General features: G+C 41.1%; 1 protein-coding gene across 1 annotated transcript in view; it reads left to right on the top strand.

The window, feature by feature from the left end:
• The window catches only part of LPGAT1 (lysophosphatidylglycerol acyltransferase 1), a 60655-nt gene extending 47759 nt beyond the window's left edge, over positions 1–12896 (top strand). The window contains exons 6-7 of the mRNA XM_086629238.1: positions 7924–8030; positions 12569–12896. Of these exons, the coding sequence (XP_086485364.1) occupies positions 7924–8030; positions 12569–12720 (259 nt within the window). The 3' untranslated portion in view covers positions 12721–12896. The remainder of the gene's footprint in view (positions 1–7923; positions 8031–12568) is intronic.
• Positions 12897–24981: the final 12085 nt, after the last annotated feature.

The raw sequence follows: 24981 nt of genomic DNA, 5'->3' as shown, positions 1-24981 counted from the left end.
AAGACAGCTTTAGCAAAGTGCCCTGGGTCTGGCAGCAGGCGGTACAGCAAAGGGGTGGGAAGGCAGCCCCTGCACCATCCATCCCTCTGCGCGGGCATGTGGGGTCTGTAACGTGTTCTGAGCGGGCGTTGGGTCTGGATCACTCTGTGGTCCGGCTCTGGTGGAGCTGACCTGCGTGAACTTGTCTAGTGCCATTTTTAACCTGCTTATTCTTGGACTTCTACGATTTCCTGTGACACAACACGTAACTGTTCTTGAGGGTGGCAACTGGAACCGCTTCCTTTTTGTTGTGTTAAGTTCTCCATCTGATGCCTTCAGTGGGTGCACCCTGTTCCTCGTGTCCTGCCAGCAGTGGCTGGATCATTCCTCAGTGACTCTCTCTGTGACCCCTGATTTTACAGAACTTTCTCATATCCTGCCTTAGCTGTCCCCCTTATCCCTGTCCCCCTCCCAGCCTGACAAGTCTTGATCTGTTTGGTGTCTCCTTACACAAAAGCCTTTCCCTGATTATCTTGTTACTTTTGTCCACGCCCTTTCTAGTTCTGCTATGACTAGTTTGTGAGTTGACTGACTGACATTTTGAATTCCCAACAGTGATTTCGGGATCACTTACCGGAGTAATAGTAGCTAATCGTAGAGGCCGTGGCAGTGCATGTGTAGCTGCTGGTGCTTTTTCCTTCCCCAGTGCTCATTGCCTTGTGTTTACTGGGATTTCATTTCATCTGCAACTATTGTCAGGTCCTTCGGCAACTTTTCTTTTCGACTTCACAGAATAATTGTATACCAAAAAAGTCATATTGGTTTTGTATCCTTTTTTCCAGATTTAGCATATCATCTAGCTGTGATGTGCTAAGACTTTTTAATATATCTGGAATTAGAGCTGTAGTTTGGAATGAATACAGTGAATTTTCACCTTCAGTGTTTTTGACAATAAAATTTATTTTTAGATATTTTTATGTGGCTTTAAAGATATGTTCCTGTTTTATGTAAAGGATATATTTATCCATGGCAGGATTAGCAGAGAGCAACTGAACAGCGGGTGTACATAATTCACTCATGTTGCATCATCTTTTTCTATTGCTTATACAGAAATTTTCCTGTTGGATTCCCTTCAGGGCATTACAGCAACTGATTATTTTTTTAATTATTATTTTTTCCCAGTTCACCTGACTTTACTCATTAAGGTTCATTTTTTTAGCAGAATGGTGTAATACGATAGGCACCTTCAGGGTTTTGGCAACTTTAAATCATGTATTGATGATTTGAACAGTTGGTGCCACTGAGAACCTGTGAAGACTGGGTATGTGCCTGTGAAACCGGGGGTGGTGGACAGGGAAGACTAGGGAACAACTCTTCTCTCCTGGAGGGTTTCTAGTGTTAAAGAAAATCTTACAGCTCTGCTGTTGCTTTGTTGAACCTTCTCCAGGATTGAGAAGCCGGATAACTGAAGCCCAGTAGGCTGACATCAATTTCTTAGAGCTTATTTCTGAAGTTAAAGGTATGGTCAGTGGAAAACTGTCTCTCAGAAGTTTTCTGTGTGTGCCTCCTAGGTAGTGTCCTCACTTGTCCAGAAATGTCTCGAGCCTGTTTCTGTGTCAGATCAGGAGCAGTTCTGGAAAAACACCAAAACCCTTTACAGTGATTAAACAGTGCATGCTACAGCTATACTTGGTGACCAGCCAGCTGATCCTTGCCATGTCACCCTCCTTCTTCTCATCCCTGGCACTTCTGTTTGAAAATGCAGAGCTGCCTTTTAATGTGCTGAAGAGTGTTCTGGGAGGTTTCTGTGCGGTGTTGCTCCCTGACAGCTGGTCAAGCTGCAGGGCAGAGAATGAAACACCAGACCTGTGTAGCTGTACAGCTTGAACTGGAAACCTAGACTACTTCTTTAAGTTCATATTCCATGTGGAGAACAAAACACTGCTGTAACGGAGCCATTAGAGTATCTGGGGTTGTCAGCTGGGAATGCCAGTGCTTATTCTGCAGGTCACAAATATGAGGTGGTTCCTCAGTAATTTTTGATTTTGATAACAATGGGACATTAGCTACTCTTTGTCCTTAGCAGTGCAGGCAAGGATTAAATCAGTGGCTGAGGTTTGAAAAGGCCTGTCCTGTGTTGAGCCCTGAGATGTCCCTGGTAAAGTTGGCACATTTCTGTACCTCTCTGAAACAAACTCAGTTACAAAGGAAAACCCAAGGCAAAGCAGACTTTGTCTTTAAAAAGATGGAACTGTCGGAAATGTCTTCCAAGGACAGAAAATGTCAGAGGTGTTTCTGTTTTTCTGCATTTGACATAGATGTCCTCTGAAATTTTCATTAAATATATATTGAGTATGCCTGGGATTGTTGTTATTCCCTCTTTTCCTTCGTTTAGCGCAATAAAATTTTGCTCATTGTTTGTAATTTGGAATATCTTGGGAGATTACATTTGAAATAAATTTTAAATAACTGGGGAGAGAGAAAGTTCTGCATGAGTCTCTGTGTTCCAGTGCACTAGTTTCTCATTTATCATTTCTTTTAACTGAGTTACAGCGGAAAAAAAAAAAAAAAAAAAATCCGCCTTGGAAAAAGTAAAGAATAGTTTTGACCCGGTGCTGTCTCTACTGGATACAAGGAGAATCAGGATTTAAACATACTTTTCCCCTTTTAGAGTAGTCTAGAGTGAGGAACTGATGCATGACAGCAGTGGGGCAAAAAGCAATGTTTTCTGTGCTCCTGGAACTGGAGCAGAGGGGCCTGCAGAGCCTCTTTTGTTCTGGGTGCTCAGTCGGTCCTTTCTGCTGTTCTCCTTGGTCACAACCTGTCCCTTTCTGCCTTGCGGTCTTTCCAACCTAATGTTTTCTTTTTTTCGTATCCTGTCCTTTTACTGCAGGATGATTTCTTTTTCATCCTACTTAGGGAGCAGCAGAGGAGCGTAGAGGATGCAGCAAGCAGCCTTATGTTTTCATTTTTAGATGGTTTTCTAGCTGATGGAAAGGGCAGAGAAGGTTCGGTTTAATCCAGTAATCTCTCTCTGTTTGAAAGCTCAGTTTTGATAATGAGATGAAGCTTGCTTTTCAAACTGCAGTTTTCTGTACAAACGACATGGTTTTCAGAAGTTCGTAATTAGACGAAGCTGTGGTCTGATTTTCCTCAGGATGTCAAGACGCTTCCCTAGAAAACAGGAGGATTACTAAATTTCAGATTGTTCAAAAGACAAAGGTGTGAGAACTTACCCTTTTACCTATCGGATAATTTTTTGACCCCAAGAGGTTTGTCTAAAAACTCGTTGGAAAGTGCTGAAAAACTGGGTTTGCTCTCTGAAGCATAACTACTGAAGGAAAATATCTAATTAAGTTCTTCTAGGTCAAATGGCACTGGGATTTTTTGGGGGAAATTTCAACCCATCTGTTAAAGGAGTAAGCACCAAAAAAAAAGGCCTGGAAGGTGCAAGACATCTCTAACTAGAGGCATCATTATGAGACCTGCCTTTTAATGAGTCTGTTGGAGAGGTTTATTTTCTCTTCTCAGAACGGTTTAGCTTTGTGCTTGGGTCACTTTGTGCCATGCATTGACCACAAATCTAGATTCACTGCAGCCACGCTCGGCAGAAGTAAGCCGAGTGGCTCAGTGTCTGTGTAGCAAGGCTGCATACTGGCTACTCCTCTCAGCTCCCACCGTTTCCTCCACAGTCAGTTGAGTTTTGGGATTATTTCTTTTCCTCTTATACCAGTCACTTCTTTAGTCTAACTGGTTTGGTGTTTCTCAGATGGTCTCCAAGTTTCTCTAACAATAAGATTTCCCACGTGCTGCAGTTCTGTTGTCAAAACCCAAGAGTTAACAATTGGAAAAACCCCTGGGTATGCAGTTTGTTGGATGCGTAGCCTCCCCTCAGTCAAGAATGGTGTGGGGTTGGGTTTTTTTGCCTTAGCTTCCCGCTGGCTCGTGCCTTTGTATGACCATCTCCCGCATTTGCACTGTGCAATAAGGACTGTGGTGTGGAGGCCCTGGAGTCAGAGGCAGCCGCAGAGGATACCTGCGTTTACGCTGCATGGAAGTACCGCGCCGTTTCCAGCTAACTCAGCTATCCGTGTGCCGTAATGCGGATGAGTACGCTGTCACCTTTCTTCCTCGTACCAGTGTTTGCGCTGTGCTGCTGTTGAAACAAGCTTTCAGCTACTGAGGAAGTTCTTTTTTCGTATCTACATTGATAAAGATTTATTGAAATAGAGTAGGCTCCTGGCTATAAATAAGCTGGAATACGTTGTGGTTGCTGAATGAGTTTTGCAGAAATGTCTATGAAGGGCATCCAGTTTGGCAATATGTTGTAATAGGTTTTTTTTATGCAAGTAACTTATTTTTGGCCGTGACTGAGATCTACCAACAACCTACCTCACGCTGAGTTTATTGAAGGAGTCATTGAAACAGTAAATGATACTGTGATTTAGAAGGTGTAGTGGGAATAAAGAACTTTTAATTCAGGGTAGGACAGATGATGAATGGCAATTAGTACTTAAAGGTAGTATCTGTGGACTTTACAGAATTGGAGCTTGTTTCTCCAATAAGAATCTTTTAAAAGAGATTAAATGTTTGTGAAAATGCTGTGTTTCTGAAAATTATTCATTCGGGAAGTGGCCTATCACTAGGTAAGTCTCCACAATTTCCTACATATGCCAACCTGTCTTTGGCAGTTACATGTCCTTTTTTTAAAAATCCGTTCATCTTCCCTGGACTGTCGTTTATGATAATATATTCTGGTCTGGGACACAGAAACACATTTGTGTAGTGGTTTAAGAAAGCTGCTGTCCCTCAGTCAGCTACGGGGAGTGTCCCATCGCCGTTGTCACCTCACAGCTGCAGATAGATAACCTCCAGCTAGAAGGTAGCACTTCGTTACCGAGACAGCTTTGCAGACTCCCATCAGAGTACATCTTTGCTTCCATTGCAACTTTTCACTTCTCAGGGCACAGCCTGTGGCGGCACTGCTTTTATTGAGGTTTAGCCCCTTCCCCACCTCCCCGTGATGATTACAAAGGGGCTGTTCCCTTGATGAGAAATGAAAGAAGGAGGTGTTTCCATTCCACTTGAATTTTATGGTCACACCAGGAACAAAGACATTCTTCTTTTTATGCAGTGTGAGGTTAGTTTTGTCCAAAAGCTAGAAAGATTCAAGTGCCCAAGAGAATCTTGAAGCTTCAGATGTAGCATGTTGACCTTGATTCCTGTCAGGACAGTTCAATGTGGCAATAACATTTTATTTTCCTGATGACATCAGCAAACTGTTCACTTTCAGTGGTGTTCCTGCTGCTGGATATCCAAAGGTGGGGTAGAGCCAAGATGATGCTTGTGCTGTGACCACATGGACAGCTATTTATGTATCTCATTGAAAAGAGGAAACTATTTCCTGCACCTTTTAACAGTAGACCTGGCAGACCTCACAGCCAATGGTTGTAGATGGTCCTGCTGCAGTTAGAGCAATGGCTTTCCGCCGTCGTTCTGAATCATTTGTGTAGAGAGTTTTGTAGCATTAGACTTTCTCAATTTCCTTTCCTGAACTCAGTCTCCTTAAAGAGGATGTTCTTTTAAAACACAGATGCTAAAGGAGCCCTCCAATGGGCAGAGAATGATGATAGTGGCAGCTTGTTTATTATAAATAAGGGGAGGAAGGGGCTAGCTTCACCTTCTCTAGTACAGGAAGGACTTGTTGCCAGAGTTTTAAGGATTTTGTTAAACATTTAATCTCTAATTTAGCTCGGTCCGTTAATAAGAATGTCCTGCTTGTAAAAATAACTCTGGATAATCTGAAAATATCTTTGAAAATGCTGCTAAATATACTAGCATTTACCGTTGCTAAATTGTGGCTACCGTTGTAGCATTATTGCAAAACCAGTTTTTTTCCACTCGACGTCGATATTCATTCAAAACAGATGTAACGGTCATCGCTGCTTAAACTTCTGAGAAGTGGAGTTTGTGTCCCGAGATTGAAGTGTGCTGGTGCTGTATCGATTCATACAAGAGCCTGGATGGATTCAAGCAGGGAAGTGGTGTGCTGCGTTCCATTAGTCTCTCACAGGATTGGTATCACTTACGCCATTTTGCTACTCCATTAAAGTGCCGGCTCATAAATTGTTTCTAATGAGTATCTTGTCAAATCTCGTGAGAATGTTTTCAGACTAGTAGGTATGTTCTTGGAAAACTACCAGGCTTAACTGGGTTGTTGAGCTCTGGAGTTGTTACCCATCAGGTAACCAAGAAGTGAAGGTGAGGAAGGTATTCCCAGGCTTCTGTCCTGAGCCCACACGTGCGTTCTGTTAGTTCTGAACCATCGTCAGACTTGCGTAAGCAAGCATCTGTCCTTCAGAACTACACTGTGAAACACAATATTCCATTGCCGAGTCCTTTTATCTCTTTGCAGCAGATAGGCAGAAGTGAGTAAAAATAGGGCTTGGCAACTGAGTTGTGTTTGGGGACAAAGAGTAAATCCTTCTTCGTGTTATACCCTCGAGGAACATGGTTCTTTCTCTGCGGGTGTGTTTTTCACTTGCCTCTCTGTGTTTTAATTTTGATCTGCTGTACGACGTCTGGGCTTTAAGATAAAGCAGTTCTTTATTACCTGTCCTTGTCGTTGTTCTTAATATGCACGCTGAGGACTTGAGCTATTTACTGGGCCTTCAACTATTTCGTGATATTTTTCTTTGGCCATATGCTTTTCTCCAAACTGTGTTTTGCCTGAGGTAACAGTTGCTAGTTTCTGGTTACTGAGGCTGGCTTTACTAGAGCACAGAGAACTCCGCAGTGCGAGGATGATGTAGGTAGAAACGCTACAAAGGCTGCAGAAATACCTGAGTTCATGTTGATGCCATAGTTGGAAAATAAAGTTGTTTAACTCCTTAAACTGAAGTTATCTGTGTACACTGAAGCACCGTTATTTTTAATTAGTTCATTAGAGCAATGCTTTGCTGCTTTCCTCCTCCTCTTACAGCTTATTTTTCCATGCATCAAACTGAAAGGAGGAGGTACAAATGATTTGGTGACAAAGCCAGCAAAGATGTTGAACACAGTAACAGCAACAAAAGCATTCTTCACAAGTGTCTTATTTCATGGCAGATACATAGGTTCTTGTATGTATCACAAGGCACTTAGGGTCTACTGAGGAGATTAACAATTATTGTAAGAGTTGAAACTCTATTTTGGAAAAAACCCAAAGTGAAGTATAGTGGGTTATTTAGGAATCTCTGTATGTATGTATCTTGGTGATTTCTGCCCTGAGTATCTGATTTTTCTAAGTAGACCCAGTGTTCAGTGTAGAAGTACCAAAACACTGGTAATTCTTCCATTTGGGTTTTTAAAATAGAGCAGCAATATTTGAGTACACTTACTTACATGGTCAGTGCTCAGTGTAAAACTTGCCTTAGAAAATTCAGACCAAGATGCTGGCATCCTTTGAAAAGCTCACAGGACTCGTTTTTCTGGGATACAGAAGAGCTATTCGTACTTAGAGATGTTGTTACGTAGCTTCTGCCTGTTGAAGAACTGTTTCTTCAGAACCGTGGATGAACCTTCTCAGTCTTTTGTTTCTTTCTGTTTCAGTGCATGAACTTCATAGTTTCTTGGCTTTATGTTGGTTTTTTTTTTGAGGATAGTAATATAGTGTGGTGGTATTCTATTTAAAAAAAACCAAAATAACAACTTAGTACCTTAATCAAGAAGCTAATAATGCCCATGTCTTCTGTGTGCATCTGGCTGGTAACCTGGAATATTCCGGGTTTGTATCCTTAGTACTTGTGTGATCTGTGAATCAACGAAAGAATGAAACATTCAGTTAGATTTACACCAAACTCTTGTTCTCTATGTTTTGCGGTGGGCTGGGGCAGAAGGGCAGAGTTTTGTTCTTCCTGTACAGAGTGCATTTTCTGAGTTTAATTATGTTTGTTTCTTTGGTAGGATTTTTCCACTTAAAGATGTACCTGTAGAGCCTGAGGCTCTTACACACTGGCTGTATCAACGATTCATTGAAAAGGAGGATCTCTTGACACATTTCTACGAAACAGGTAGGATGATATCTAGCAAAGAGAGTTGTCCTTTGCTAATGTGTTTTCTTACAAGGATCTCAAAATGGTTCAAGAACACATATACATACTTCATATGAATACAATAGATACAATAATCAATACTTCTTATGTGGCAAAAAAATTATGATAAGAAATGGTCTAGGAAAGCTAAATTAGCCAGGTAACATTAGAATATGGCGGTGTTTGGAAGCTGGAACATTCAAGACAGATCTAAGGAAATACTCTTTTTTTTTCTGCAATAACATACAGTTCAGCCATGAAACTTGCTGCCACAGGATTTCATTGAGTTGGAATAATTTAGCAATATTCAAAGAGGTACTGACCGTTTCCTTGCATAGCAAAAGTGTTCAGAGCATATGTTAAGTTTGGAAGGGACATAAAACCTTCAGGGTTTAAAATGAGCGAGTTCTTGATTAAAAGGGATTAAATACGGCTCTTATGTGAGGCAGGTCATTTTATCTGCTTAGTGCAGCTATTTAACATGTTCCTCTGGCACTTGTACTGTTAGAGAAGACCAATCTAAGCAGCCTACAGGTCTAATCCAACACCATTGTCCTCCTCTGTTTCCTGTTAAACTGAACAGGAGGATGGTCTGACTGGAAGGATCTGTAAGAATCACATAGCACAGAGTCTCTGGAGTCCTGGTCTGCAGCCCTGTGCTGTTGGTACTGACCTCCTTGCTGTGACATACCGAGGATCACTTCCATCATAACACACTTTTTCAGTGTTAGTGGATCAGAGGAATCTAAATAAATTTATGGCATTAATAACATTACTGAAGGGATACTGGCAAACATGTAATTTAAAGTATCAGGTAAATGCTATAAAACCATAGCTGGAGAGTTGTTTCCTCAAGGCTCTTTTTTTTCCATCCAGTTGTTGATACTGAAGCGTGTCGTCTGCCCTCCAGCAGGTGCGGGTGTGTGTGCTCAGAATACGAAACAGAGGAGTTAATCGTCATTAAAAAAAAGAAAAAAAAATCCAGAGAGTTAAAAATAGAGTTTTATTTAGATGTACAGGAAGGGAAGTATATCAAACACAGACTGAGTAGGAAGACTCCAGATGAAATGATGCAACTTGTCTCTAAAGAAAAATAATCTCCTCTTTAGCAAGTATCACAGTCGCTGAGGGGGAAAAATATTCATTCTTGTGAATCAACTGAGGCCATTGTTCCAGAGCGATGACATTAAACAAATCTACTTCTATTAGATGATCTATTGCAAAGACTGCTTTAATTTAGTTTTGAGTGCTGAGTTTATCAATTGCAGGGCTTAAAAAGATTAATAGAATTCTTTAACAACCCAGAGCTGTATTTTGCTTTATGAAATACTGCTGTCACTCATCCATCATTGATGGCAAAAGTCAGACCCTGCCATAGAAATTGCATCTAAACGCGTGTATTGGACTTTAATTATTAGACGAATCATAGAACCATAGAATGGTTAGGGTTGGACCTCAAAGATCATCTAGTTCCAACCCCCTGCCATGGGCAGGGACACCCTCCACTACACCAGGTTGCCCAAAGCCTCATCCAACCTGGCCTTGAACACTTCCAGGGATGGGGCATCTACAACGTCTCTGGGCAACCTGTTCCAGTGCCTCACCACCCTCAGGGTGAAAAATTTCTTCCTTATATCTAATCTAAATCTGCCCTCTTTCAGTTAAGTTTGTGAATCTGTTTAAAGCTCCAAGCAGAGTCAATAGGCGCTAAGAAATTCTTATTATTGAGACCTTATTTCACAAATACCGTTAAAATAAGTCATACCCCCAAAAAATCTTAACTAGACCAGAATTTCAGACAGTGTGATGAATATGATCAGATTTATTCATTGAAATGCACTTCTAAAATAGGATAATTAGTTATAATTTGCCAATGTAATCAGTATGCATTAATAGGACGTGTTTTAAATGTAAATGCTATGACATAGGGCCTTAGTAGGCATAAATTAGCATAATTTAAAGTTTCTACTATTCACGCCAGTTGAGCACTTGCCTGCATTGCTTTCCTTGGCTTACTGCAAAAGTGCCCTTACAGTTTCTGGAAACTCCCTGGGAAAGTCCTGAGGCCTAATGTGAGGGGAATCCCCAGAGCTGCTCAAGAGCCAGCTTTGTATTGACATGTTAACATTGTCTCAAGTTGGCATGGTTTTAAGATTTAGGGCTGTTTCAGTGTTCTGATTTTATTTTTTGTGTGTTGGTTTTTTATTTTTTTTAAATACGCGCCGCTTAGGAGCTTGTCTCAGTTTCTGAAGCTTACCTCATGAAGCTGGAGTAACGTGCTACGTGAAACTTTAAAAGTTTGTATTGACAGTGTCATCGATAGGAATATATTCTTTTGGCATATTTTTATTTGGGAGGAGGAAGAAACAAAGCCTAAAGCACCTTTTTCCTTTTTGCCATGTTCTTAAGTGTTAAGAACTTTAATGGATCTGGGGAAAACCTGTAATATTAGACCTGTTAAAATTAAACAAAAAAAGTGTCTGCCTAGAATTTGGATATGAAACCGTCCCCTCCTTTCTTACAGGTGCATTTTACACGTTTCCTTTATAAAATTAAAACCGTTTACAGTTAATACCTGTAGGTATAAGCAACACAAAGACTCCTCTTTTAGCAGTTAGTGGAAAGCTCGTGTTGGCAAGTTCATGATTTCTCTGAAGTCTTCAGCAGGACGACCTTGAGCACTGCAGTAACACAAATGAGATTATGTTTAGCAGGACAAAAGCACTTGGAGACTAATTAAAAAAAAACCCTATAAACTCAGAGCTTATCAGTTGGAAATGAGTAATTATGTACTGAAGTCATCATGCTCCTCGTTCACTCTGATCATGAGCCAACTGGTGTGATGTCACTAAAAGAGTAAGCAATGTCACCCTGCAGGGCAACAGGAGAGGCTTTTCACCAGTGCTATGGAAATACTCTTCACTGTACCAAATCTGAAACCTCATCTGGAAATTCTGCATGCAGGTCTGTCATCCCCGTTCAAGAGAGATGAGTTGAACTGGGAAGAGAGACAGATAACAGGTGCTGAGGTGATCAAGGAGAAGGAGGAGTCGTTACTGTGAAGGACAACTAAAAGTGCTTGGCTTGTCTCAGCTGGGAACGTGCGGGAAGGTTTTCTCTGTAAGATACAAGTCAGTTTGGGAGAGGGGGAAGAGACAGTTGCTATCTGTACCAAGGAAAAAGGAAAGTTATTTAAACCAAAGGTCTGTCTTGGTCCAGGAAAACAAATGGGCCGTGGAAGAACAAATGTAGCAAGAGTGGACCAATAGAAGCAGCTCAGCAGTGAGAATTACTGGGGAATAAATGGTGTGGCAAATCTGCCCACGTGTGAAAATACATATCAGTGAGAGGAGGATGGGACTCATCAAGGGATTTTTTAGGTTTTTGGGGTGTTTTTTTAGGTGGGTTTTTTTTTTTACTTAGGAGCATTCATACAGGAATAAAAGCTTTGTTTTAAACGCTTGATTGCAATTCCTCTAGTGATTGCAAATGTGAAGCGTAGAGGTAGGTTGCTGATGGTGTCTAATTGCCAAAATGGTGTGGTTTTAAGGTTAAAAATTGACACTGCTGTATCTTTACTCTTTGAATCATTCATCTCTTGTTCTTTTATGAGTAGTTGTGACTCCATAATGCTGCAACAAGTACATAATCTTCTTCTCTGGTATATTTAGAGTTTTTATATCCACTCTTCAGGATTACCAGCAACAATAGTGGTTCATATCATCTAGGCTTTGTGAGTCCCAGTAAAATGTAACGCGAATTATTTAATATGCTGATGGTAAATACGTGCAAACAATTTGCTTATGATCATAACTCTCAGATGTATTCAGACACACGTAATTTAGTTTTTTAAGTCAGAAAATGTCAAAATAGGGAAAAATGAACTTTTTAATGGTGTCAGCTGTATCTACTGTCAGTCTTTCTCATCTAAACAGGCATTTCAGTAAAACCTTCCTGGAAGACTGTGTGGCAAATTACAACACTTCCTTAGTCTGTATCACTGACTGGCCAATGAACAACATGTCGAAACTGTTATTTGACAAGAAAGTGTGCATGTGTATATGTTTATATTTTCAAGAGGAACCTTGAAGAATGTATATGTTTTCCTTCTTCACAGTATATAAAACCATTACCAAGCAGCTGTAAAATTTAACATGGAATCCATTCAACTGATCATACAGATGTTGATAAAACCTCAAAAATAACACAGAAAACTTAGTCGAGGGTCGGATCTCCTGGCAAAGCTCGAATACAATGATGATAGCTGCTTTTAAGGAATGTTTTGAAGTTTATGCTTAAAGTTTATATCCAAATGAAATGAAAATTGTTCTTAATATAAGTTTGGGGTTTTATTATTTTTTGAAGATAACTGATAATGCCAGAGAATCTTTTGAAAGTTTAAGAGCACAATTTAGAAGTAACCAGTTGTTTGTGGGCACTGTTTCTGGGACAAACTGTCATAGTAAAGAATCGTCCCTGCTGCAGAAGCGTTGAATGTGTTTTCTTTTCTGTTTTAGGAGCTTTTCCTCCACTGCAGGGTCAAACAAAAGCTATTTCTCGGGAGATGACCCTCAGCAACCTGTGGCTGGTCGGCATACAATCACTTGCATTTTTGTCAGGCGGTATGTGGTACTGCATCTTTCAGTATTTTTATCATTGCCTATTTTAAAAGTGGAATGGGACCTGAGGACAAAATGGGAATCCAGGCTCTTGCAAATGAGTATCATGTTGTATGTGCAAATGTGAATATTCAAGAGAAAAGGAAAATACTGGACGGACTCTTACCTCTCTTTGGGGAGATTTTAAACTCCACTAAAAGTGAAGATCAGTAACATAGTGACCTGATGATGTATTATTTTAAGAATTGTCTGTATTTTTAAAAATGTATACTCTCACCCACACTTAAGCAACTTCAGCATTTGGACAAAAGGTGCAATTGTACAACCACCGTAGAAGAATGTCTGTGACAAGAAAGCTCTGTAACCACCAGTATCTCTTGGCATTGTAGTTAGAGCTCAGAAATTTCAGCAACTTGTCTCTTCAGTAGTCTGTACAGCGTTGGTGTGGTAGAGATTCCTCATTTGCACAAACTTGTACTTTATTGCGACTCATTGTGCTGGAGTCAGAGATACTCGGCAGAGCTGGCGGCGGTATCTTTGCGGCCACGCAGCCGGTGGTTCTTGTATTAGACACGTTGATCTAAAACCAAGACCCAAATGAGGTCCAGTGTCAGGTGCGTTCCGTGAGGCATCAGTCCTCAAAAAAGCATTGCAGCATCATAGTGTGATTAAAAGCTGTCCACTGATGAATCAGCCCATCCCTGCTGTGGTCTCACCATCAGCTTGCTGAATTCCGTGTGCTACCAGTATCTTGTATTATGAGGAGACTTGGAAAATACAAAGTCACTGGTTTTATTTTCCCTTTTTGTTCTAAATGTGTCTCAACCATCGTTACCAGTTTTCAAAATGCACTTTTAAAGGTGAAAACACAGTGAAGGAAAGACATAAAGCTTAGACAAAAGGGGAAAGCTTTATTTGTCCCACATTGGAAGACAGAGCAGTTCTAGCTGTTTCTGAAGGTCTGCCGGTGCTGCTGGTGATTTTTAGCCTTTCTATTTTGTATACTGCAGTCCAACCAAGGTGACCTTTGAGTGGTTTATAGAGGCCTTTTTCTCCCCGCTAGTTGCAACAGCGCTGCATATACTTGTGGGAGAGTTTAAAGAATTCAATGCCAACCATCTTAATGTTTTTCTAAGGAGTAATAGAAGAAAAACTAGTTTCTTAAAAAGAAAAAATAGGTATACTTACTATCATAAATCTATAGGAAGATACTACTGAAAAAAAAAAGTATGGTAAATACTCTGAATACTGCATGGAGGACAGTATTAATTAGCTCACCACTGCTAAAAATCTTAGTGGAGGAAGGATGAGCTGAATTTAAAGGCAAACTGGAACAGAAGACACCTTCAGATGTGTAACACAGGATACTTTTGAAAGGATGTCTACGATGTACAGGCTTACTTCTGGCAGGTCTAGTTGGCATCGTGTTTATGTGATTATGCACAGATTTGAGAGAGCTGTTCCTAAAATAAAACTAATCTCTCTAAATACTAGCAGGATAGCCAGAACTTCAGATGTTGGCATGCTGCCTCTTACAGAGTAATTTCACTGAGAACAAAGCAAGCCCTCAGTAGTTTTGGCTCTGAGATAGCGATATCGATCCACCTGCTCTCTCCCTCTCCTGCTATGTGCATCACAGTGGGCGGTGTGCAGAATACAAAACCCAGCCGGTGCTTCCTTTGCGAGGGGAGCTAAGAGGATATGAAAAGATGAGGCAATGCCAATTTCCCTGACTTAATGGAAAAACACCTAGCACCCCTATCATCTCAAAAGCAGTAGTTTTATCCTAAGGTAGCTTAGTGGGGATGGTGCAAAATGATACACCAGGTAAGTTCCCCTGAACTGCAAGTCCCTTCATGGACTTGAAAGAGCCACTGCAGCCGGGAGGCAAAGGACGGTGGTTGCCTACAGCGTGACGTTTTAGGTAAGATACTGTTTGTAAATCCTGTCTCTTTACACCCAGTCACACACCTGAATTTTTGTGTGACACAAAAATCCGTCTAAAAAAAGGTATTCCCTGAGAAGGAGGCAGTCTTGGGAGAATTTTTTTTCCTGCTGTTCTTGCTAAAGTACGGCTGATGGAATGAATGTATTTAATCTGCCGTTTTACAGGAGGGTGTTGGGGCAGCCCAGTGCCGTTACCACATAAGTGGTGACGTCTGCTGCACGTGGGCGTAAATGGACTCTCAAAACTGCAGAATGCAGATGGCAAGCTACTCATTTCTGTCCTCCACCAAGTGGTTTGATGAGAACCACAGAGGTGCCCATAGTACAGCCAGTTTTGTTTTGAGCTGGGACAGACTGGAGCAATACAAAAAGGGAAGTTTATAGCAGATTGCACAGCAGTAACTCACATCGGGAGGTTGTTCTTTATAGACCCTGTGAACTCCATGGCAGAGCACACTGTTTTTCCAAATGCAGTACGTTTTGGTTTTTTTTTCCAGTGGATTGCAGTCAATAGCGAGTGTTCACATGCTGCCTAAAGAAATTAGTAACACGCAATAATGTTTCAGATAATCATTTGACTGATCTGGTCCTGCTCATTTTCAGTTTATTCGTCTGTAGTTGCTACTATTGCAAGACATTTGTTTTCAAGCACTGATTGTTGTTTTGGTAGGGTGAGTAAATAGTATTAGGTCTTAGGCTTCTTGCCTGCCTGCACTGGATAATGTGAAGAGAGCCTGATGTTTTGTCTCCTTATGGCTGAGTTGCTGTGGATGACAATGGAATGAAACCGTTGTTCAGAAACTCTGCGTTACCCTCCCAGCGTGAACTTGGATGCTGCTTCACGAAAGAGAATGCATCGAATAAAAGAAGCTTTTTCTATTAAGGGAAAAACACAAAAAGTATACAATATGTAGGAAATTCTGTGCTAAAAATACCGTGCTGGTCAAGACTGTTCGGAGTGTAGCAGGCTGGTTTGCAAAACACAAATTCCTGTCGGTTGCAGTTTGATTCTACCTTCTGGCGGTTGGCCAGCATTATGGTCGTGGTGGGCATTTTGCCACGCCATCCACGGAAAGCTTCCTCCTCTGAAGAGTTCAACGTGCGTTTGACAGAAAATGTTGGTGTTAATGAACCATACAGTTGATCACAAAATGGTTGATTAATCCAACTTTGAATTTATGTTTGGAGAAATATAGTGGAAGAATGTATGAAGTGATACCGGATTAAAAGATCACAGAGAAATGGCTGACTGAAAGCTGTTGCGCACGGATGTGAGAACATGGCGAGTTAGAGCATGTTGCGGGTAAAGACGGTTCTCTGCCGGGGCTGCACACAAAACGCCCGTACGTTTCTGTGTTCAGTTGTTCATAAAGAAGTTGTTACAGTCGAAACGATCTAAGTCCTGATGGCTTAACGTTACTGCTCTTCGGATCCTGTTCTCTGAGGAGTTCCTGCCCGTTCACGACCAGCAGTGTTTTCTTCAGTGCCCTGTGGCGAGTGCACCTTCCTGACAGGTTCTCTAGTATTTTACGTACGCCTCTATCAAGCTTTTCAACAATGATGTCTCTTGCAGGAGGGCTATATATTTTTTTTTTTAAGTTGCTTTCATCAGATTTTGAAAAGCAAGATTTGGATTTACCATGCTCACTGGAAAAATTAAACGCTTCCTTCTCCCTCCTGCACCCCCAGCATCAAAAATCAGATGCATCTTATTGCAGTAAAAATAGAATGAACACTGTGGTACTGCTCGTTACTCACTCTTTTTCAAACAATGTAACTGGTTTTGTTCTGTCTGACACTGCCATAAAGTGCTGTTAACTTTTTTCACCTGTTTGTACAAGATAATGCAGATACCGATCACTGTGTGTGACAGGATTCAACTGCTCCACTTTGCCTTGACATAAAATTTTGGGACCAAAGGTACTTAAAACTGGGATTTCCGAGTCATGAGACCGGGGTTAGGTGCATTCTCTTGATAGTCAGCTGGAGATTTTGTGGTGATCTGACACAATCACGCAAAATAATTATACATCTGGGGTACTGTATTGTTTGGAAATAATGGAGCCATATGAAATAAAGGGTTATTTTGCAAAATTGCATATTTGATAGTTTTTACACTTTTTTTTTTTAAAGAAAGAAAAAACACAAAACATTTGGAAGAGTGAAATTGAAACCATACTCTGGTTTAAAATGCCTGCATACATTATGAACACTTCTGAGCAGCTTTATTTTTTCTGTGTAAACTGTAGACTACGTGGCTGTGATACAAAAGAAGTCTTTAAAAGGATTCTATGCATTTTAAAGCTAAACCTTTTATTTTATCATTGGATAATGAAGTAATTATACACTAAACAACTGTCCTATTAAAGTGAGTGAGTTCCTTAAAATTGCTTCACAATGGTGTTCATTTTATATAGTAAAAACTCGTTTTCTCGATACCAGTTATATTCCCCTCCAGTTTTCTCCTTCCCTCCTGTATTACCTGCATTTTTATTTTGCACAGTAAAATGAATGCAGAAGCCTATAGTGACTCAATGATTTTGCAAAGGGCTGGTTGTGTTTGGAATTATTTTACTGAATTTACTTCATTGTTTTTTTTATCAAATCTTTCCAGCAGCCAAGATGTCTTTCAGAAAGGTAGACAGATACCAGAAGCAGGATTTCTCTACGGAGATTATTAGGTGTCTTTTCCTTTTTTTTTTTTTTTGTGCATGTGTGGCAAAAATAAAGTTGATTTTTTTTCAAGATTATTTCATGTGCTTCTACTCCTTAATAGATGAGATTATTTTCTTTGGTTGTATGTATTGTGCTTATTTCTAGTAGATACACAGTCTCTATTGTACTTAACTGTAAACACAACAAATAGCAAAACAACGCTTTGGTTCACTGTTCAGCTGCGGCGTCAGTTTGTGGTAGGTAATGTTGCTTCTGAGAGCCGTCAACGGGAAGGACACACTGTTTCTATGCCAGAAGCGGAAAGGGGAGGAGCGGAGGAGTGGGGAAAGCAGCTTCTGCAGCCCTCCTTCACTCCCAACACCTGCTGGAAACTTTGCTGGCGCTCAAGCTACAGAGTTTCTCCGCAGGTCACTGCATGGCAATGATTCCCCTGGAAGTTTGAGAGCTGAGGGCACCCCACGAGCAGAACCTGGGCCCCACTCAACCCCGGACTGCCGCTGTCCTAGAAGGATGTGCATCCAACCTTTTTGCAAGCAAGGCTGTAACCATTTTGTAGTTATGTGTGGTTTTTAACAGTGGTCTGTTCTTAAAGTGCTTCCGCAAGGCAAAGCGGTACCGCGTGGAACAGCGCCGCTCGTTCCGTGGCCCTGGCGTCTCGCTAACGATCGCCCGTGGCTCCGTGTCACCTTTCGTGTTCACTGCTGGTGCGTAACACTGGGACACAGATGAAAGGAAAAGGGAACTCCTTGGAGCACAGTAGGACATCTTGCACAGTTTCCAAAACAGCTCCATGGTTGTAGTTACGTCTACCTCTTTGTTTCCCTGTTGGGTTTTGTCTTGTTCCTCTGTGTGGTGTTTTTCTGTGAGGGGTGGGGGAATCAGGGAGGGGGAGGGAAAACTTGAAATCTGAATATAAGGCACTGGTGGGGGATCCAGTGCTTACCAGCCGTGTTGTCATATTGAAAAAGCCATTGTTTTTAACTCCTGCCTAGTAAGAAATGTTTGTTTTAAAAATCCTTCCTGACGGAAAGAAAAATGTATTTTTAAAAAGAAAAAAAAAAAAATCCCTCTTTTGGCTATGAGAATGTCAGCTGTATGAGTTGTGACCATATCATGACATGCTGATCAGATATAAATAAATTTTTATCTCTCAGGCCTCTGTCTTGTATTGTTACTCTTCTGGCAACTGTCACAGGTTTTCTGAAAGGATGCTCTGCATTTTTGAATCTCACTGATTTCAACTGAGGCAACAAATAAAAAGGGTATCTGAACGTCGTGTGTGCATGCTCCGGTTTACAAAGAGTCGATTTAAAAAAAATGCACCTTGCTGAAAGGCTGCAGGTTAGCTCAGGGCACAGGGGAGTTGCTGCTGTGAGGATCCAGTTCCAGGTGTTTCCCTGCCTCCTCCTCCCCGTGCCGCTCTGAGCACTGCAGTGAGCTTCGCAGGTACCATAAAATAGCATGTGATATTTTATGCCCGTGGGGCATACGGAGAGAGTACAGAACGTTCCAGCTGATTGTGAATGGGCGGCTTCTAGTTAAAGAAGTTGTAGAGTAACGGGCACAGCTGTGAGAACGGGGCTAACAGTGGACCAGGGGTCTTCAGTGCGGGCAGACACGGGCACCTGGGATGGTTGGACGTGTTAATGTTCCCTTGACTTTGGAGATCGCCGTATCTCCTTTTGAAAAAAAAGTCTTTCTTGTTGATATCTTTATAGATCAACTTAAATTTTCCTTATGTCCTTAGGCTCTCTGTGCAATAAGGAAGAGGTCTCTTTGGTCAGTTGTCCTTTCTAACATCAGTCTGGTTTTGCACTGAGTTGGCCAGTTGGTTTGATGAAGACTTTTCCATGAGATCAGAGAAGTGATACATTAGGAACTTCAGAGCAGCTAGTGCTACCATCTAGTGCAGATCCATAAAGGTGCTTACGTTTTTACTTAAAAAAAAAAAAAAGTAGAATTTGTTGTAAATGATGCTATTGCACAAGCACTAAAGGCCGACAAGAATGGACAGGTTGATCCGTGCGTATTAAAGATGGTGAGGAGCCCACTGGATTGTGATGCACAGGGTTTTTTTTTTAAATTGGGAAAGTGGGTGTTGTGACAGATGAAACTGCAGGTCCATGCAATGAGTAAACAAGAAGCCAACCTCAGTACAGCCAGCCAGCGCAGCTTTGGGGAAAAGCAACAGTGGCTTTGCTAAACTCAACTACCGGATTAAACTTGGATGAGATGGCAAGTGCGGCTGATTATTGTGTGACGGAATGTAGCTGAGGCTTTGTACTCTCACTTGAGAATCTGAGAAGAAATATAAAAGGTCAATTTATATTGAACTGCTTTTGATGAGAAAATTTTCCATTTGCAGTTGACTAGTATGATTCTCTGCAGATCTGTTCAACGATATTCAATATTTTCATAAATTATATTAAATAAAATACTTTTTTATTCTACCAATTTGTTATTTATGAGGACAAGTCACTGAGGAGTCCAAATCACTTAGTGAAGAGTGTTTGACAGTACACATCATAACAGAGGCAAAAGGAAGGTCATCTAGCCACAAGAGTTAGATGAAAAGTCTATCAGGAGGAGAAATTGTCCCAGATGACAGTGACAGTGAAAAGAACCAAGGCGCTCTGGAGGCTGCATGAGAGTTTCCATTGTGAATAAATAAATATATATATATATATATAAAAAAGAGTAGATCTGACCCTTTGAGCAGATACACCAAGTAGGAGCAGAAGGCAGTGGGATTTCTGTCTGCAGCACTAGTGAGACCATACGTTGAATATTGGCTCAAAACAGCTAGGCAGGATGGAAGAAGAAAATTTCTAAACCAGTGTCTTGCTCTCCACAGTGCCCTCATGTCTAAGCTGGGTACAGCTGGCCGGCTGACCTTGAGTTGAAAGAACTGCTGCCCAGTCCCTTAGTAAGGTTTTCTTCACTTCTGAGGAGTGGCTGGCTGCTCACTGCTCCTTCCAGCTCTCTTGCCTTTGGTGGAACTGTACGCTCCCAGCTCTGAGCTATGGCTCTCTCTCACCAGCTTGTTACACCCTGGACCTTCTTTTTTTTTTTTCCTTTGCCCCACAGTCTTGGTTGGTTTTTAAGGAAGAATTGTTCCTCGTCATCCACTGGCTCTCCCCTCAGAAGTAGGAGACTCCATCGCACAAGAGGTTAGAAGCTGAAGCTTCGGGTTCAGGTGCAATGATGTTAAACACTGCTGCGAATTAACTTCTGTCACATCCTCACCTACCTCAAGCAAGTCCAGTCAGCCTGTTTCCTTTTTCTTGCACATACCTCCTTTACTGAGGAAGAGGAGGTGATGGGTACAGCAGCACTGTGAAACCCCCAGCCTGCCAGTGCTTTTGTTGTTGTTGTTGTTCTTGTGTTCCCTCATCTCTGTGTTTCTCTTAAGCCGACATACTGGGTCTTCCTCATCACCAAGTATGTGAAGAGGAGAAATCCAGACCACTAGGTCTGGATAGGAGATAGGAGCTGTCCCTCTGCACCTGCATCTTGAAGTGCATGAGATATTGTTCTGCATCCTTCTGAAAAAGAAAGAAGATTCTCTCCACTGGACAAGACAGTAATTTTCCTGCAATGAAAATGGCAAACTTAAAATCTGTAGAACAGAATTGATAGGTTGAGTTGTTGGGTTTTGTTGGGGTTTTTTTGCCACTGCTTTGACTAGATGCTCCCTTGCAGCTGTAAAAGTGGTGGAACGTTTTATGTGCAGTGCTCTGCTCTGTTACACCACAGCCGATGACTTCTGGGGCCTACGCTTGGCAAGCACAATTTCAAGAGCCTTCAGAGCTGAACCTCATATGCTGTAACTAGGGTGGAGTTGTTTTTCCAAGAAGTTTCTTAGCCAAAACTGATGAAAAAATAAGTATAAATATTATTTTAATAGACCAGTAGAGTCTTAAAATTAAGTTCTATTAATTGCTGTGATACTTGCTGAAACAATGTCAGTTAACCAGTGCTGGATTAATTTCCGGCAAATAATTTTTTTCCCACTTCTGTTTATTCCAATATCGAGTATTGATTCCTCTATCCCTTAAAGTTGTAGCTGATGGGATTTGTCTCTCCAGCCATCGCCTTACAGCAGTACTAGTAAGATACGGTGTGTGTTTTATGTTTGTACTGTAGTTATCCAACAAAGTGTTTGCTCCGCAGACAGAAGAGCACGTACGGGAGGAGAGTCTCCAAAGGCCGCCTGTAACACCTGCTGCCGTGTGCCCCTTACGCACATCTCGGGTGTGTTGAGAGAAGGATCGAGATTGATTTTTAGCATCAGTCATTGAATAAACCTTCCCCCTGCACGCACACGAAATGAAGCTCTACCAGCCCAACCCAATCCAACCCCTAAAAGACCCCAGGCAGAGCCAGTTAAAGCTGCAAAGGTAATCTGGAAAAACTTACTTTAGTGGAAGAATAAAGTCTAGTCTGCTTAGCTTATCCAAGGGGAAGTAAAATACACTTCTGTTATGTGCAAGTACTTGGCAGGTGCTGCCAGTCATGGGCTCCGGGATGGAGGAAAAGATGGAAGACGCAGCAGTTCAGTGCAGGATGCAGCCAAGTTAAGAAGTGGAGGGGGAGGAGGGGGAGAGGAAGCCCCAACTTGGGCATGTGTTATGTTCTCCATCCCTCAAGTCTTGAAATCAAAACTGTCGTCTTAAATATTTTATTACAGGGCTGAAACAGGAGTAGGTACCGATTAGTCTAATTACAGTGGGAGGTTTTGACCCATATTGTGCGGGTAACTAGAGTAGACACTTGTCATGCTGGTTTTTGGCCTGAAAGTCTAGGAAACTTGCAATTTTATTAGTAGCTAGGTGGCAAATTCTTTTTTTAGGCTTTTAACTTCTCAACACAATGTTTCTGTTTTCTGCTCCAGGCTTGCAAAGGCCCTGATTCTGCAAGAAATGGCAACAAATACAATACTAATTTTTCAGACTACTCAACAATTTTAATATTTGGAGTAACTATTGAAACGCCTTCCTTACTTAGGTAAACACAGATGTTAGGAGCTGCATAGAGAATCAGGCCCCAGTTATGTCTGAGCCATTATCCTCACACCCAGAATAGCCAAGACAAGTGCCTCAGGGAAAATTGTAAGGATCCCTGGAGTGGACAAGCATTGAATATCCTTGCTATACACAGGAATTTCTTCCTTAGCCTTCCATTAGAAGCTGGCTTATGTCCTGGCCCACTGAAATTTATATCCCATTTTTGTTTTCCTTTTAGTTTGCCTTTTCGGTGTCCGTTTTGTTTTGTTGCCCTGAAACATTTTTGAGCTTGGGGAGGTTACTGAGCCCTCAGGCCACTTAAAAGCTCTTTCAAAAGTCCACTTTGTTTCAGAAAAAGCTTCATTCATTATAAATGTTCTGTCTTTGCATTGGTTGTTCCTTCCCTCTTGTGCTATGAGAGGTTTAAACAACAACAACAAAAAAATCCCTGAGGTAGCTTTTTTTTTTCTCTACCTTTCCTGGTTTTATATACCTCTGTCAGTCTACCATGACTGAGGATTTCTCTGAATTATTTAAGTTTCTGTTCCCACTCTGGTAGATCCATCACCTGCATAATTAAGTTCCTTCCACTTTTTGTTATAACATTCAGAGAATTGATTCTATCAGTATAATTTATTTAAATACTTATTTAAATACAGCTTGATGGTGAGAGGATTAGATTTATTAATGGATTTACCATTAGTGATTTCCTGACTCCAGTGAAACACATATAAATCAAACAGTAAATATGTTAGCAAAAAATCTACTGCCAATAGTTTTTCATTTCCTGCACAGAAATACATGCGTTTAATTTTATTGTGTAGTGAAGAAGACTAAAAAGATAAAGCTGTTCCATAAAGTGAAGTGAGCAAACAGGGAATTTACTTCCTTCATCCTAGTCTGTCTGTCTGTAAAAACAAAACAAAAAATACTCCAATGAGGTTAAGCTTAATAAGCTGCTGCTCGTATCTCCCTGAAATCTTTGAGGCACAAGCAGGTGCTGCTCCCCTGAACCAGAGCCACTGGCCGAGAGCTCTTTGGGGAACAGCTCTGACTCCCTGAAGGATCTGTGAAAAGTTGGCCTCTGATTTTCATTTGTGGCCTTTTATTATATGAAAATAAATCCAAAATATTCAGTTATGCCAAAGGGCGAGGATGTGGAAAAACTACGTATTACTATGCAAAAAGCTCCTGGCCTTTATTTTCTGGTTTGCATGTGTCTCTCCAGCACTTTGTTGTGCAAGGAGGTGTTACGTACGCTGAGTATGGCAGTGCAGGCAGCACCGCAAACCTGAGTGCATGAAGGGTAGATACCATGAGGTCAGCAGTGCCAATTGCGCTAATTAGTGCAATCCTGACTAAGAACGGCTGCATGACTTTATTTTTAATGAGCACAAGGATTATGGGAATTTAGATAGAACAATAATCTATTTTTATCTCGTATTTTGTAAGCTCAGAAGATGACTCAGGAATAAACTGCATAGTAAGAAAGGCCAGAGCCACGGCTAAATGAGCAAAACTGCAGGAACAAAAAGTTCCTTGCTTCGCAGCACTGCATGGAAGTCTCCAGGTTCTGGCAATAACCCTTACTTGATATTGAAAGTATACATTACCGTGACAAGGTAATGTGCAAGTGTTCTTAGGCACCCACCTCAGAAATTTAGTATGACAAGATTTTATTTTTTTTAATACTTCAGTGTTTGCAAGTCAGGAGAGAAAGAGAATACATTTTGCTAATAGTTGATTATACTTATTTCTTCTAATTGCTACACTATTGAAGGTTAAGAAGGCTACTACTGTTAAAAGAAAAAAAAAAGGCAACAACAAAAAAGGAGCTGTAGAAACTGCAGCTTTTCAACCGATCAGTCTTCCTCTGTGCCATAACTTGGCTTAATGTTTCAACTTCCTCAGGGATTCTTTAAAACCAGTTGCTGCTTGCAAGGAATAAGAGATGCCCCATCTGTAAGTTGGTCAATTACATCGTCGTTGCTGTATATGGCGCTCGATCAGAGAACGCTCCGAGGTTCCATAGGCTACAGGCTGAAAGCAAACCAGAACACACTCAAACAATGAGGCTCCTGTGCCTAAAGCTGACAACTGTGTTACAACTGGGAATCCACTTCTGGCTCTTGGTAATATGTTCTGTCGTGCTTCAGGTTGCATTGATTTTTAACTATGATTCTTATAAAAATAACTAAATATTAATTATTACATAATTTTAAAACATTATGCTTTCATGAAGGGACTAAATGTTAATCCAAAATGCTTTATTTAACACCTGTCTCTTCCAGAATCAGGATGCAAGATAGAACACAGACTTTCTTCCTGGAAAGATGGTGGTATTTCCATTTAAAAAGGGGAAAAAAAACCCACATCACATTTCTCTGAAATTGGAGCCAATGTTCTTAGATCACTGCTGTAAACATATACCTCAAAGACAAAGTTGGGTGTCAGTTACTCCAGACCTACTACTGTGATGATAACTCTTACTTAAGACTAAATTAATGAGCAAGCAATAAGGTGCATGCAGGAGTCTGTGGTACGTGTTTCCATAAGGAGTAGGAGCTGACTTACACATTTATGCAAAACATATGCTCTATGTATGGAAAGGCTCCCCACTGAGATTCGCTTATTCTCTTTCCTGCCTTGTGCACTGACTGCTTGTAATTAAATCAAGCATCG

Source organism: Tauraco erythrolophus, chromosome 2, assembly GCF_009769465.1.
Source record: "Tauraco erythrolophus isolate bTauEry1 chromosome 2, bTauEry1.pri, whole genome shotgun sequence".
NCBI lineage: Eukaryota > Metazoa > Chordata > Aves > Musophagiformes > Musophagidae > Tauraco > Tauraco erythrolophus.
Note: the sequence above shows the minus strand (reverse complement) of the source record. Positions and strands in the feature narration are given on the sequence as shown.